The 13,565-nt window shown below is 40.5% G+C and overlaps 1 protein-coding gene across 4 annotated transcripts in view; it reads right to left on the reverse strand.

Moving 5' to 3' along the window:
* Window positions 1–10,690: 10,690 nt before the first annotated feature.
* Window positions 10,691–13,565, reverse strand: part of WT1 (WT1 transcription factor) — a 36,052-nt gene continuing 33,177 nt past the window's right edge. For 2 of the 4 annotated variants that reach the window (XM_063332939.1, XM_063332938.1), the window contains exon 9: window positions 10,691–12,027. In XM_063332939.1, the coding sequence (XP_063189009.1) occupies window positions 11,906–12,027 (122 nt within the window). In that variant the 3' untranslated portion in view covers window positions 10,691–11,905. The other 2 variants (XM_063332937.1, XM_063332935.1) reach the window with 2 other exon arrangements.

Here is a 13,565-nt window from a genome sequence, read left to right on the forward strand (position 1 = left end):
AGCAATGTATTTCCCACACAAGGAAAATATGTTTCCTGAAGAGAACTGACATATACGCACATCTCTCAGCCCTATTTTGAAAAAATGAAGGCACAGTGAGATACTGGAATGCTATTTTGCACTGCTTGTTACATAATGGAAACAAATAAAGGAGATAAGCACTTCCCTCAAGTTTGTGACCCCTATCCAAAGTTTTCCTTAGTAGAGATTTTTTCCCATTGTATCACGTATCCATGTTTTACCACAATCTATTTTTGTTAGTTTATTGTAGGAAACAGTAGATGTCTGAAATGTGAAATGTTACTGTTCCATGGGTGTAAATTTTACACCTTTCATACTTAGAACATGGAGGTAGTTTCTTAACAACAGATATAGGTGGAGAGGTGATCCGGCTACTTCTATAGTTCTTCAGTTATGGAGTTTTCATTGTGTTGAAAACCAGCTGTGAAGAACTCAGCACAGACTAAAAGCCTCATTTCAGGCGTACTACTAAGAGCAGCAATTTTTGTTCATCTTTTTTCTGACTGAGACTTCAACTAGTAAATTAAAACTAAGTGATTTAAGGTATAATTCACTAATGATACCATGAGTGTGTGCAGTCTTGTTACCTGAGAGATTCAGTGCCCGCTAGGTCTGTAGTACGTAATTGTTGACCAAGCTTTTCCAGCACCACCAGTGTCAGTTTTTCTGATTTATCTGGTGTAATGAAAAAAACCAGCATTCCTGAATCTGCAGATAAAAATGTGATTTTCTTGCCTGATGGAAATCTCCATGTTGTACTTGCTTGTTATGAGAGTGATTCACTGGAATTAAATCGGACAAAGGAGAAAATTGAACTTGCATTTTCTGCAGCCCAAGTGTTCTCATTCCATAGTGCTGAGTACAAGAACAGATCTATCCCTTTGCTTTTCTCACAAGATACTGAAATAAAACATTCCGTTTGGGGTTTGAGAGAAATATTTTGTTCAACTTGGCATAGCAGTTTTCAGCATTTTATTTCCACAAAAAAGACACAAAACATTAAATATAAATTCATCCCAATGAAATTGAAATTTGGGACAGATACCTAAGTTTCGCTGCCCATCTGAAAAATCAGTTCATGTTCTTAATTAACTTAGCAATGTGCTTTATACTGCAATGATTCAGAGTTCAAAGCCACATCAATATAATGACAATGCATTAACTCCACACAAGAAACCAAGATGAATTAATGTTATGGAGGAAATTAGTATCTCCTTATAGTGACATAGCAGTGATATTTTTCCTTGTACAGTTACCCTGAGCAGCACCACATGCAATATCATATGCAATAAACAATCATCACAATGTTTAGCTATGTTAAGTGTTCACAGAGCTCAGCTGGAAATAAAAGTATATGTAATTTCAGCACTGCATGATTACAGTCTGTATCTTTAAAACACTCTTTATCCACCACTTGTTACCAACTCCATGGCTGGTGCAGACTCTAAGTAAGTAAAGTGTAGAAATGAAACCAAGTATGGTTGAAAAAGTTCTCAAGGAACAGTTTAGCCAGACAGGTACTTATACCTGTGGTATAAATATTGGCAGGATTTAGCACTGGGATATGGTGGAAAACTTCAAGTCTAAATTAACCATCTTCTGGTTTTTGAGCAGAAAAGCTCAAGAGAGTCCCAGCCATTTCACAGGCATAACATTTCTGCAGCCCATCTCGCACAAGGAGGCCTCAAACTCTGATTTCAATAGCTCGCTCATGCAAGCGAAAATTACACCCTCAACGATACCTTTTGCAGAATCCTCGAGATGCTTAATTCACACCCAACTGCAGGCTACAACAGACAGGAGAGGAAGTTTTAGTCACTGTTTAGTCAAAGGTAACAACTGCCACGGGCAACAGCGTGCAGAGATGGCCAAGTCCTTTGGAACTGCTCCTCCGAGGGACTGCTCCTCGTTTGGGCTGATGGTTGGTTAGGTAGGTGTTTGGGGCTGGGCCACAAACACCTGCTGAAGCTGGAATGTTTTCATTTGTATTCACTCTGGCAAATTCTCCCTCAGTATCACACCCTATGTTCTTTGTCAAATCACAGCTGAAGGGCCTCTTGCTCAAGGAACGCAGCCCGAATTCTTCTGACAACCAGGTTGGATTAGGGTGATTCACTTCATGAATCAGACAGAACATGCCCTACGCTAGCCATTGCTTTTCCATGCTGCTCAGAAGCATAATTTTGTAAATACTCTAAAATCCTTCTCTCATGCATCACAGTCATTTCATTTTGCCCTTGCCTGTGGCTGATTAATGCAAATCAGATTTCATGCCAGTCAGCTGAAGCAATCTGCACAGTGCACAGAAATCCAGAGTTTCCACTAGAAGGCAAAATTGTTTTCACCAGTTACTAATGTTTTCAGAAAAGGTCAGAATTCAAAATGCACTGATATCAAACAGAAGAATTAAAAAATTCAATCACAATAATCTTTGGTTTAAAAGTACAATTGAAAAATCTAGCTGGGTTACTTAGGATTTTTTTTCAGAGTTTATTATATGTCTGAATTAAAACAGTTAAAATGTAAAACAACAACCCTGCCATTAAAGACGGATCTTTGCAAAAAGAGCCAGGAATGTACTAAGCTATTTCCAGAAAATGGCCAAGTTAAACAACACACAATGACAAAATCTCCCCTGACTGAAAACAATGGTATACATTTCATGACTAGTCACTACACTGCTCCTAAAGTGAGTTAATGTTTTGGGCCAGGATTTCAACTGGGTGTCAAGATTAGCTCACCCCTATCTTCTAACATTAAATACTCATTCCATGCAGAGACGGGAAGCTAAAAAAAAGAAAAGAAACCAAAAAAAACCCAAAAAACAAAAACAAACCCAACTCTGCTCTAGATTTCTTTGTCACCTGAAATTTTATTCTACTTAAATAATATCCAAATCTTACAGCAATACATGCAGAATTGCATATTGGAGGTACTAGAATCCAGCTGAACCACATGATATACAGAATATAACCCAGTACATAGACCTTCCTGTAGTCTGGACATCAATGTGACAGAACATCCTCTAACTGGATGCTCATGTGGAATAACTGGGATACTAAATTTGGAAGAATCAGTGGGTTTTGAATCTAATCCAGCAGTTTTTAGGCAAGTAGAAGTCTTACTCATATTAACTTCAGGAACGTGGGGCTTTTCTAAGTAAGAGTCTAAGATTGCAGATTCAGCAGAGGCTCATACTATCAGAAGTACACTACATTATATTACATTTATTAACAAGGGAGATTAATGTTTTAACTGGCTGGTCTCAAAATTCATAGTCAATTGTGAAATTCAGAGTCTTTAGTGTTTTTTGGTTCCCTATAGTACCCAGTTACAATAAATACTCCAGTGCCATTAGAAATTACATTGCGTAAGTCTCTATTAAACAAAAGGTTTCAAGATATAAACCTTTAAAAAGAGCAGTATATGTTTTGCTGAAGCCATCCCCCCAAAATTGGTTTGGGTCAATCAATTTTTTTATATGATTTGGATATCCAGAGTATGCAAAACTTTTTGTAATCTGATTACATGGAACAAAATAGCACATCAAAGGAAAAAAGGTGAACTCTAGAGGCTCTTCACTAAGAAAAATTCACTTTCTTTTTTTTCTTTGACATTCTTTAATGAAGAATTTTAGCGCTCTCTGAAATGCTCAAGAAAACATTTATTCTCTAGGCAAACATCACCTATCTATCTATCAGGTTTTAAATGTTGTGGCTCTAAAGCAAGTATCACTGAACAACCACATAACATTACCAAGGTATCAGCTGCTTCATGTTTGTCATTGTGGATATGGAATATTCTCCTGTTAGCTGACTGTCGTTAATTTAGCCCAAGCTCATAACAAAATGTTTGGCTGGATGATCATTGATTGATGTGAAGGGAGCCTGGGGACTTCGGTCCAGCTTCTAGTGGCTGCGTTCTCTGTATGTGCAGCCACAAAGCACGAAAGCCAAAGACTGGGAGGGGAGGAAGAGCAACCTGTTACCTCCTCGCACGGTGCAAGCGTAGGACTCTCCAGTTTGGATCTGAAGTACAACGGTAAAGGCCTGGAGTGAAAAGTACACGGCTACTGCCCTGTCTGTCTGTGTTGTGTAGCTAAAAGCAAGGCTCTGGCACTTGGGGTGGGAATATTTCCCCATCAGTGCACTTCTTCATTTTTTGCCTTTCATAGTTAATGATTTGTTAAGGAGACAACAGAAATGTCTTCAGTGTTTGATTCAGCTTTAGACAAAAAGTGAGATTCTGAAAGACTTAACTATTAGACCTGCGTGTGGTAGATGAGAACTAAAGGGTTAAAAAAACTAATCGTGGGCAGCCATCAAGCAGCAGAGAGTAGCAAACATACTGGACACAAACAGGTGATAAAAGGCGGTAAGAGAGATGACAAAATTAAGAAAATAAAGAACACTGTTATAAAGATTTATAGATCAGCTAAAGCAGAGCAAAATAAATGATAACAAACACTGATAAAAAAGAAATGGGGCATCAGCCATATAAACATGCAGGAAACTTCAATGCTTCTGTATAGTACTATGACACTGCTTTGTTTACACCAGCATTGACCTTTTGCTCCCAAAGAAGTTTATTAACCATCTTGGTCTTTCTTTGTGTTGCTTTACTCATCAAGAGAAAGTTGTACAGGGTTGATTCTGATGAATGGCTTTTTCAGAAAGTCAAGTTATCCTTGACTAGATGCAGATGGCCTAGTAAAAAATGAATGCTGCCAGCAGACATTGTCCTTATCAGTAGTAAAAGTTCAGCAGGGACTAGACTTCCTCATCTCTGGCCAGAGAAACCCAGCCTTCTGTTTCAGCACCGTATCACATATTGTCCTAATGAATTCTTGTAACACACTGCAGCCCAGATAAATATGCTTATATTAATGTTTTTTGGCAGTCTGGGGCATGGTACAGAATTGACACAAGTGTTTGGATCCTGCCTGCAGCAGACACTAGGAATTTATACAGCTTAGAAATATTAGACTGTTGTGAGGTTGTTTGTCCTGTGTGATGACCTTCAGAATCGCAAACTGCAGTTCATCCTCCCAGCCTGGCTTCACAAAGGGGAAGCCCGTAGCAAGCCACGCTGAAGTCCCGTAGCTCAGAGCGGGGTGAGGAAGTAGTTCAGTCACCAGAGGGTTTCATTCATTCCACAACAGTGCAAAAACTAATTAGAGATTTATATTGCAGATGGTCCAGTGGACTTTCACCAGGGCAATACCCAGTGCAGGCAATTCAAATCCTGCTGCCATGTGTCCTTTCCTTTCTTTGATTGGCTATTAATTCTTCCTTCTAATAACAGAAACATGCAGCTCCACACTTCTGATGTAACCAGCAGTGAGTGATTTACAGCTCACCTCTCTTCGGAGCATGAAGCACCGTCCTAGGCAGCCTCAAGGACAGTCAGAGCTTGGCCTTTGAAGAACGCTCCAGGCAACCAGATTTTTAGAACTCTCTAATTCTGAGTAGCTACCCAGACCCACTTGGAAAAATGCTGTAATTACAATAACAGCACAATACAGTACTCAGGCTACTGAACTACATTCTGAGCTGTATTACATTATAGTCTTCAGCTCTGACTGCTGCTTTGTAAGTCCTGTAACTTTCTGTTGCAAGTTAGGAAATTCCTCCAGCTGCAGCAGGGGGCTTGCCTGCGTCGCCTTCTCAGAACCGTGGTGAGTAACGCGAGTAAACCCTCCAGGCTGAGCCGTCTAGTGGCTGAGAGTGAAATAGCTCTCCTGCTTTAAATACAGGCCTTTGTTGGGCTGGAGCGCTTGCCATACAGCAGATAAAAACTTCTTTATTTGCCTTTACAATGTACCTTTACTGTGCAGCTAGACCGATAACTTAACCTAAAAAACTCAGCGACACGGCTAAAAATGTCAGAGACTTTCCTTGGAGGAAACATTAAGCAGATGTGATTATTCTATGAGTAGAGCACATGTACCAGGACATGCCATTTCCCAAGAAACTCTGGGGCAGGATTTTTTCCGGGCAGTGAGGTTACTTTTTTTTTTGTAGTTATGTTTTTCAACATTTCATTCAAATGAATGGGAGTTCTGGGGCATGACTCAGATGAGAATGAGCCATAAAAAGAAACAGCCTGAGAATAAATACAGTTGTATTTCTCTCCTGCGCCTCCATACTAAAGTGTCTCCGTGCCCTGTGTGTTTTTATAATCCCCCTTGCACCAAAGGGGCTTTTTTGATGCCAGGGAAGGGCGACTAGTTTTATATTAGATTTATCTAGTAATTCAAGCCAGGATGACGAGCCAGGTCTTTCCATGACTGCTCAGCTTATTTTTGCAGATTAAGATCTTGGTTCTGCCAGAGTTCATCAGAACATAACTAGCCTGTTTCACATAAAAAAGTGATGCTATTAAATTATATTTATACCTATGGGATAGGCATTCAGGCACCAGGAATAGAAAAGCCCTGCCTGGGACTATACTTTCTCATTCAAGATTTTCAGTGCCTTTAAGCACTTGTCTTTTAAAGCCTTATCTGTGGCTTGCAACCTCTTTGGGGCAGAGTCTTCTTGCTACTCACCTAGCACAAGATCTGCCCACGTTATGCATGTCTTCTAGAACAGATCATCCTCGCTGCTCAGAGCCCTTTGAGGTCTCAAAGCTAACACTTTTAACAGCATAAACTGACATTTCTGTTTGGATTACAATCTATATAGAAAACTGTACTTTATTTATTTGATGCTCTGGCTTACTTTCTGTGGCCATGCTGGCCTTAGTTCCCCCACCGCGATCATTTTAGAACCTTACTGTGCTGGTGGAGCCACATCTGCTCGTCAGCACAGACATGGCCAAACTGAGCACTTTAAACTAGGCTACATCATGCTGCTATTTGAAGTCGCAGAAGTTCTGCCAGCTTTTTTTATGGGAATTGACACAGGCTGTGCTGACAACAGGAAAGTATGCAAACCTTCGTACAAACAGAGAAGAGCATAACCTTTGTATATTTTGTCTTTGTCTCATTTGAATCATATTCTAACCAACCCTGTTTTTTCCTATATTACAAGTAGTCTTTCATGAAAAATGAAAAAAAAAATTTTTTTTTCATTTGTGGTTTTTCTTTTGGTGTCTCTTTCTGTGCTTTGCATTGGTAGCTTGCAAGAAGACAAGCTGCTTGAGTAGAAGTTCTTCAAAAAAATGTTTATCAGCAAGTCTGTCAGGGCATCTCACTAGTGAAGCCAAGGGCAGCGCTTAGGACCAGTGCATGGAGAGCACACCTATTTCTGTCTGACAGGCTCATCTTCCTTTCAAACTGTTCTGGCAGTTTCCCTTCGTCCCTCAAAGGATGCTGCCGACAGCCCTGGTGAGTCTCCCCCAGCCGCCAAGAGCCACTCTGCTCCTCTACTGAGCAAGTGGGGCTCAGAGCACTCTCCGAGGCTATTGGCCCACCACTGTCCTCTGGGTTTATCTCAACTCTACCCCCGGTTTTGTCACTGTATCCTTCAATCCCCTCTCTCCCCATAAAAGTGTCTAGCTGTCTCTTAAACTCACTTTACCATTTGCTTCTTTGACCTCACTTGGCAACTTATCCTTGTGTTTATTATTTGAGGTGGAATAGTTCTGGCTACATTCCTGGTTTTACTCTTAATTGTCTAATTTTTAGAATGGTGTCAGTGGGGTTGGGATTTTGGTTTGGGCTTTTTTTAACTCATCGCTCTTATGACCAGATCTTCTGTTTCATTAGGCTCCTTTGTGTCATCAGGACTTCCAATAACTAAAAGAATCCTAATGATTTTTTTATTGGATCTTCACAAATACTGCAGCTGGGTTTTCTTGTCCATTAGTGCCTTTCTGAACTGCATACACTGCCTTTAATTACTTTTTTGTTAATTGGAGAGGAGGAAGGAGGGAGGAGGATTTTGCCCAAGCAAGGAAGAGCTCCCCAGCTGAAAAGCTGAGTGATTCTCCCTGCACGTACTTGCCCCAGGGGGACGGCACAAGCAGGACTGAGCAATAGAACTTCTTCACGTCTTCTGGCAGCACACCTCTGCCTGCTGGTTGCCTTTGTGTACCCACCTCTGAGGTGTGGGCCTGCAAGCACCTTCTCAGAGCCCCTCCATCCACTTCAGAGCCTTGCTGGACTTTTGGACAAGGTGCTGGGAACAGCTCGCTTACCATATTGGATTTGCTGCTGGGTCACATTGATGACAGGAAAAGTCTGTCTGGGGACAGGGAAGGAGGAAGAAACACTGGTTTAAGACATCTACCTGCATCTTCAGGAACTGTTGCCAGTTGCTGTAAGGTTGGTTGGTGGAGCAGTGAAATGACTCCTACTGACATCCTGAAACAGATGGGCCTGGTTGCAGTGGCTTCTAAAATGAACAACTCGTCTAACCCACTACGGAAAGAGAAGCAAAGAGTAACTTCTTTGCAAGTCCCCCCTCCCCTTACAGGAATCAGCACATGTCTGAAGGATGGACGGCCTTCAGGGTGGCTGCCTAAATGCAGCAAGATAACACCTTCGTACCTCCTCTTCGGTCAGCACAGTCCATACCCTTAAAGAATATGACATGCACCAGAAGCAGATCATGTGGTTACAATTCAGGTTACAATTAGCCCTCATGTTTTCCTAAAGCAGAAGGGACACTTTGTTGGATTCACCTACCTTGAAAAAATTGGTGCAAGTGGACCCTTGAGTCCCAGCTGGCACCATCAGAAAGAGAAGAGATCACATTCCCTTTCCTGCCCAAAACGTCTTGCACATCATGAAGTGACAAGAAAAAAGTAGAAGTGTTATCTATATAATTAACATTCTCCATTCTGAGGGGCTATGGGAGCTACAGGAATAGTGTGCCAATCACAGCAAGACATTAACCATCAGCCGAAATAGCATCGGTCACTACTTTCAGTTTAAGAGAGGGCAGAGGCATAAAAGATTTGCTCAATTAATCGTGGGATTGAAAATTTTCCAGAGAGCTAAGGATACTTGTAAGATATAATAGAGTGCAGCCCCCTCATCCTTCATACGGAGGTCAAGCTCACAGAAACTCGGCCTGCTGAGCAGTTTCTGCTTGCCACAAAATGAGGAATTGCACGCTGCAGGAACCAGCATCTGGGGGCTGCTTCTGAGAAATTCATGTAGTAAAGCACTTCAATAAAGGTGGCTTACCTTGCTGATAGAATCCTGAACACAGGGAAATGAAAGGGAGAGACATAAAATGCCTCTCATGACAAAGACTGTAAAATAACTAGGAATAAAAATAATCTTGTAAACGTTTACCATTGTCTTCACTGTACTCGGCGGGCTGGGGAACATAATGATCACCAACCGTCAGAGTAGCAATAAGTACTTTCATTGAAAAAGTGGCAACAGCAAAACCAAAAGGACATGCTCTGTCACTCATCAACCCAGGCTTCAGGCTCTGTAGCCATCTACCATTATTATTTGGCACACAATTCACTAGGCAGCAAAAGCATGGCTGTCGTTATTTACAGGTCACTGGAAGTCTGGCCTGTGCTGCAGTGGAGTTTTGGTTGTATTTCACAAAAGAGAGTTTTATTTATGTTTGACTAATGCAGGCACAACTGGAGGCTGATTTTTCTTTTTTTGGCTTTTAGTATAAACACTCGTGGCAGCTCTCAATTTTGGGTGCAGACTGAAAAACAGATTGTTTTGTAGTTGCAGAAGGCTGCTGGGTAAATCAGAGGACGTTGTTATTGCGACTGAACTTTTCTCTCAAGGAAGCAGGAGGAGTTGCTTTATTTTTTAATTCTGTACAGTTTTATGTACACCATTCGCTCCAAATATTTGATGTTTGCCACACTTGTTATGAGTTTCTCCAGAGAGATGCTGTCTTTTGGCAGCAAAAGATAAAGTTGACTGATACAAATGAGTCACAGTACCCCAACAGTAATTAACAGTGATGCAATACCCATGCGAAAAAGAGGACTTGAAGAATTAACTGTTGAGTTTTCTTGACGATGCAGCTGCACTTTAAGAGAGAAAGCTCAACCCATCATAGAACTCCATTGTGTACATTAGTGAAAAAAGCTTGGCAAGATACATTAAAGATTTTTGCTAAAGAGATACAAATATTTTGCAAGGTCAAAGGGCGCTGAGGCAGGCTGTACTTACTTCCAAAGAAAAGTAGGCAGTATGACAAAGAAACAGTAATATTTTTTTATCTTCATTTTCACACTTCATCATCTAAGAAAGACTGTCTTTTTCAACCTGCTGAACTGATTTAAGCCACCCCAACTCTAAGTTAACTTTTACTTAAAAGTCAGTCTGTGACATCCTAATCTAAGAAGTTATCTGTGCTTATGGCTTCAGCGCAGTTCTACAGAAGGCCAGTGCTGCTATTTATACACTGAATTTTCCTCTTCTAAAACGTTCTTATACAAATCTTACAGGTCGAAAGAAAAGGAATAGTTTGGTAAGAAGACGAACGATGGAAGCAACTGTTTTATAGCACAATATGAAACTTGACACTGTTTGCTGCTGCCAGTATGATTCCCAAGTGAGATGGATAAATTGTGGTCAAGACCTGGACAGGTTAACTAGTGGTCATCAGTGCTGGTGGTACCTTTATATACAAAAAAAAAAATGGATACTATTGGACAGGGCATTTGAAATTTAATACCAGACATGAAACAAGACATCTGTTGGACTCTCATTTGTTTCTCTTTGAATGGGCTTTAATTGAAAGCTCAGTGAAAAATGCAGGTTACATTCTTAGTGTTATCAATAGTTTGTAACAGCAACAACATCAGAACAGTGATGCATCTAATATTTATACACTTTCTAATTTTAGATGTCTAAGAGCAATACATTATCAGATATATATATACACACAATTTCAAGCAATTAAAAGTAAATAATAAACCCCTCCTCCCAAAACCCTGAAACAATATATTTCCTTACACTAATAATGTCTTTTTCACATATACTTGACAAAGAGTCTTTTTAAGTTACTTATCTTAAGAGTAATCTATTAATGGAGAACCTGGACCAGCCCCATTAAAAGTTCAGTTTTAAGTTTATACAGCTTGCTAGCCACATAACCAGTGTGGCTTTACATTGTAAACAAATCCCAAATGTCTACAATGATTGGAATTAGTTTTGTGTAAAGGAGATCTATGCATCTCATGATAGAATAAATTTAAAACAATACATTAAAAAGTGAGAGAGAAAAGGAGAGAGTTATTTGACAAACAAAACAGTTTTAGGGGATCAATTATGTGATTATTTAAAAAAACAAGTTAACTTAATGGTAAGATTCTTGTTTTCTGTACAGAGAGGCTCTGGTTCATCTATCTTTAACTGCTCTAGAAATACGTTCTTTAAAAAAAGGTTTGACTTGTGAAATTCAAAAGCAGAGCTTCGAACTTTAAAAGCTTGCCCTGTGGCAGTACAAGTACAAAGTTTACCAAAAGTATCTTCAGTGATTGTTGTGTCTCATTTTGTGAGGATGCTGTACTAGCATTTGGAAACCGCAGCATGTGCACAGATGCAGTAAGCGTAAAGCTTACCTTCAACAGGGAGGAATCACCCTACCCACTGCAGGACTTTAAAAGGTACAACAATGTGTACCTAGAAAAGTCCAGGTGAAAATAAAACCAGAAAACTGGAGACACAGATGGAAGGTAAGCATAGCTTATAACGATCTTGAAACTGTGGCAATCTTGCTTACTTTTTTACAGAATTACAAATAAAAATCTTTTGAACTTATTGAATAGGAACTTGTGTAAGTCCAAATGGAAGACAAGGCTGAGCAGAATCCTACGGTTTAGTTAACTTGTGTCAAATGGGATACGAAGACAGCCGCAGCTTTCTGACAGAGGTGATCGAAGATGGCTGATAAAGTTTGCAGTAGCTCATAATGTCCCATCTGGTTTATTCACTTGTTTGAACTGTCTAAAGGGCCAACTGCAGTTTAGTCATGTTCCTCTGGTGCATGTTGTGGTGACGAACTAATTCATCAGACCTGGCAAATTTTTTTTGACAGCTGGGCCACCGGCAACTGAAAGGCTTTTCACCTGTTAACAAAACACCCTGTTATTAACTGGGCATACAGCTCGCCTGAGACACTGCTATTTGTTTTCTTTCTGCAGGGTTGTGAGGAGCCAGGCAGAGCCCCTGTCGGGAGGAAAGGCATCCCGGGCTGTCCGGAGAGGGTGCGGGAGCGCCCTCAATTCCTGCTCACATCAGCACTCGCTGCTTTCTTACATCGCCCGCAGCTGATGTTTAACAGCAGCCTTTTCCGATGACGTAGAACACTTTGCAGTGGTTCTCTCCTGAAGACAGGCCCTTACTGAACACCGTGTTGCCATGTCTGTGCTGCTCTCAGCTCTCGAACGAACTAGTTTAAAAGTCACTCTGGCATTCGCACAAGCTTCAGTCACACCTTGGGCTGTGGTGCAGACATACTGTTAGTCACTGTGAAAATTGTCAGTGACTATTTAGAGCTTGACCTCAAGTCAGGGAGAGTTTTTCCAGCCAGTTCAATGAGTTTTGGCTGAAGCTCTTTGAAACTGGTGAGTGTAAGTGCACATGGTAGAAGCAACAGAGTTCAGCATGAAGTCTGCTGAGCCAGACTGAAAGTTTCCCACTACTGTCTAAATAAAGTAGATTCACATCTACGGGAGATCTTAAAGGCTCAAAATACTCAGTATTTTTCTAACATTCCCATAAGCATAATATTCACTAAAAATGACCCCAAGCAAAGCACATTCAATTTTAACAAGAAATGCCATCACCTTTTTACAGTTCAATCTGGTCTCTCGATTTTCTACAATGTTTAAGTGGAATTTCAGGCTGTGTTTCTGATGCCGCTGGAATGCTGATGGAATGCTTTCATTAGCTCAGAGCAGTGCCTGGTGACTTACGTTTCTTTTAGAATTGCATTTCCCTTTTTTTCCCCAAAAATAAATGCACTATTTTAAAGTACGTTCAGCTCTGGTGCTGGGCTTTTCAGTACTGTCTACACACCTCGTACTCTCCAATTCAAGACACGCTGGGGTGGTACAAGCTCACCCAGACATCTCCTCTTCTTTGCCTCACACTTTGTACACTTCGCAAACATCTAAATTCAGGCAAAAGGGGATCTGGGATTGGCATAAATGTGTATTTCTGTTTGAAAAATCCCGTACAATATATTTAAGGGGGGTGGTGCTGTGGTTAAAATCTACTTTATCCACTTAACATATATGCTGGCAAAAGCATCAACTCTCTCACATGAGTGCATAAAACAGCATGGGACAAAACTAATCTGGTCAGAGCTACTGATAAAAATCACAGATTGTGATCTCAGCTGAAAATCTCAGCAGCATTAGCAAAACCATCTTGTGAACTGATGCGAGTTATCTTTTACTGGCCAGTTTTTCACAGTTTTGCTGTTTCACAAACAATTCTGTTTGTCCTCTTGCAACAGGGGGCAGCAATCTCTATTAGTCCTGTGCTGGGCACAAATTACTTTGTACAGCTTCACTGTACAGATATGAGAAATCACATTTCCATTGCTAAAAATGTATATAGAAATGTGAAGTTTTCCTTTGATTTTTTTTTTTTGCTTTCT

This window comes from Chroicocephalus ridibundus, chromosome 4, assembly GCF_963924245.1.
Source record: "Chroicocephalus ridibundus chromosome 4, bChrRid1.1, whole genome shotgun sequence".
Lineage (NCBI taxonomy): Eukaryota > Metazoa > Chordata > Aves > Charadriiformes > Laridae > Chroicocephalus > Chroicocephalus ridibundus.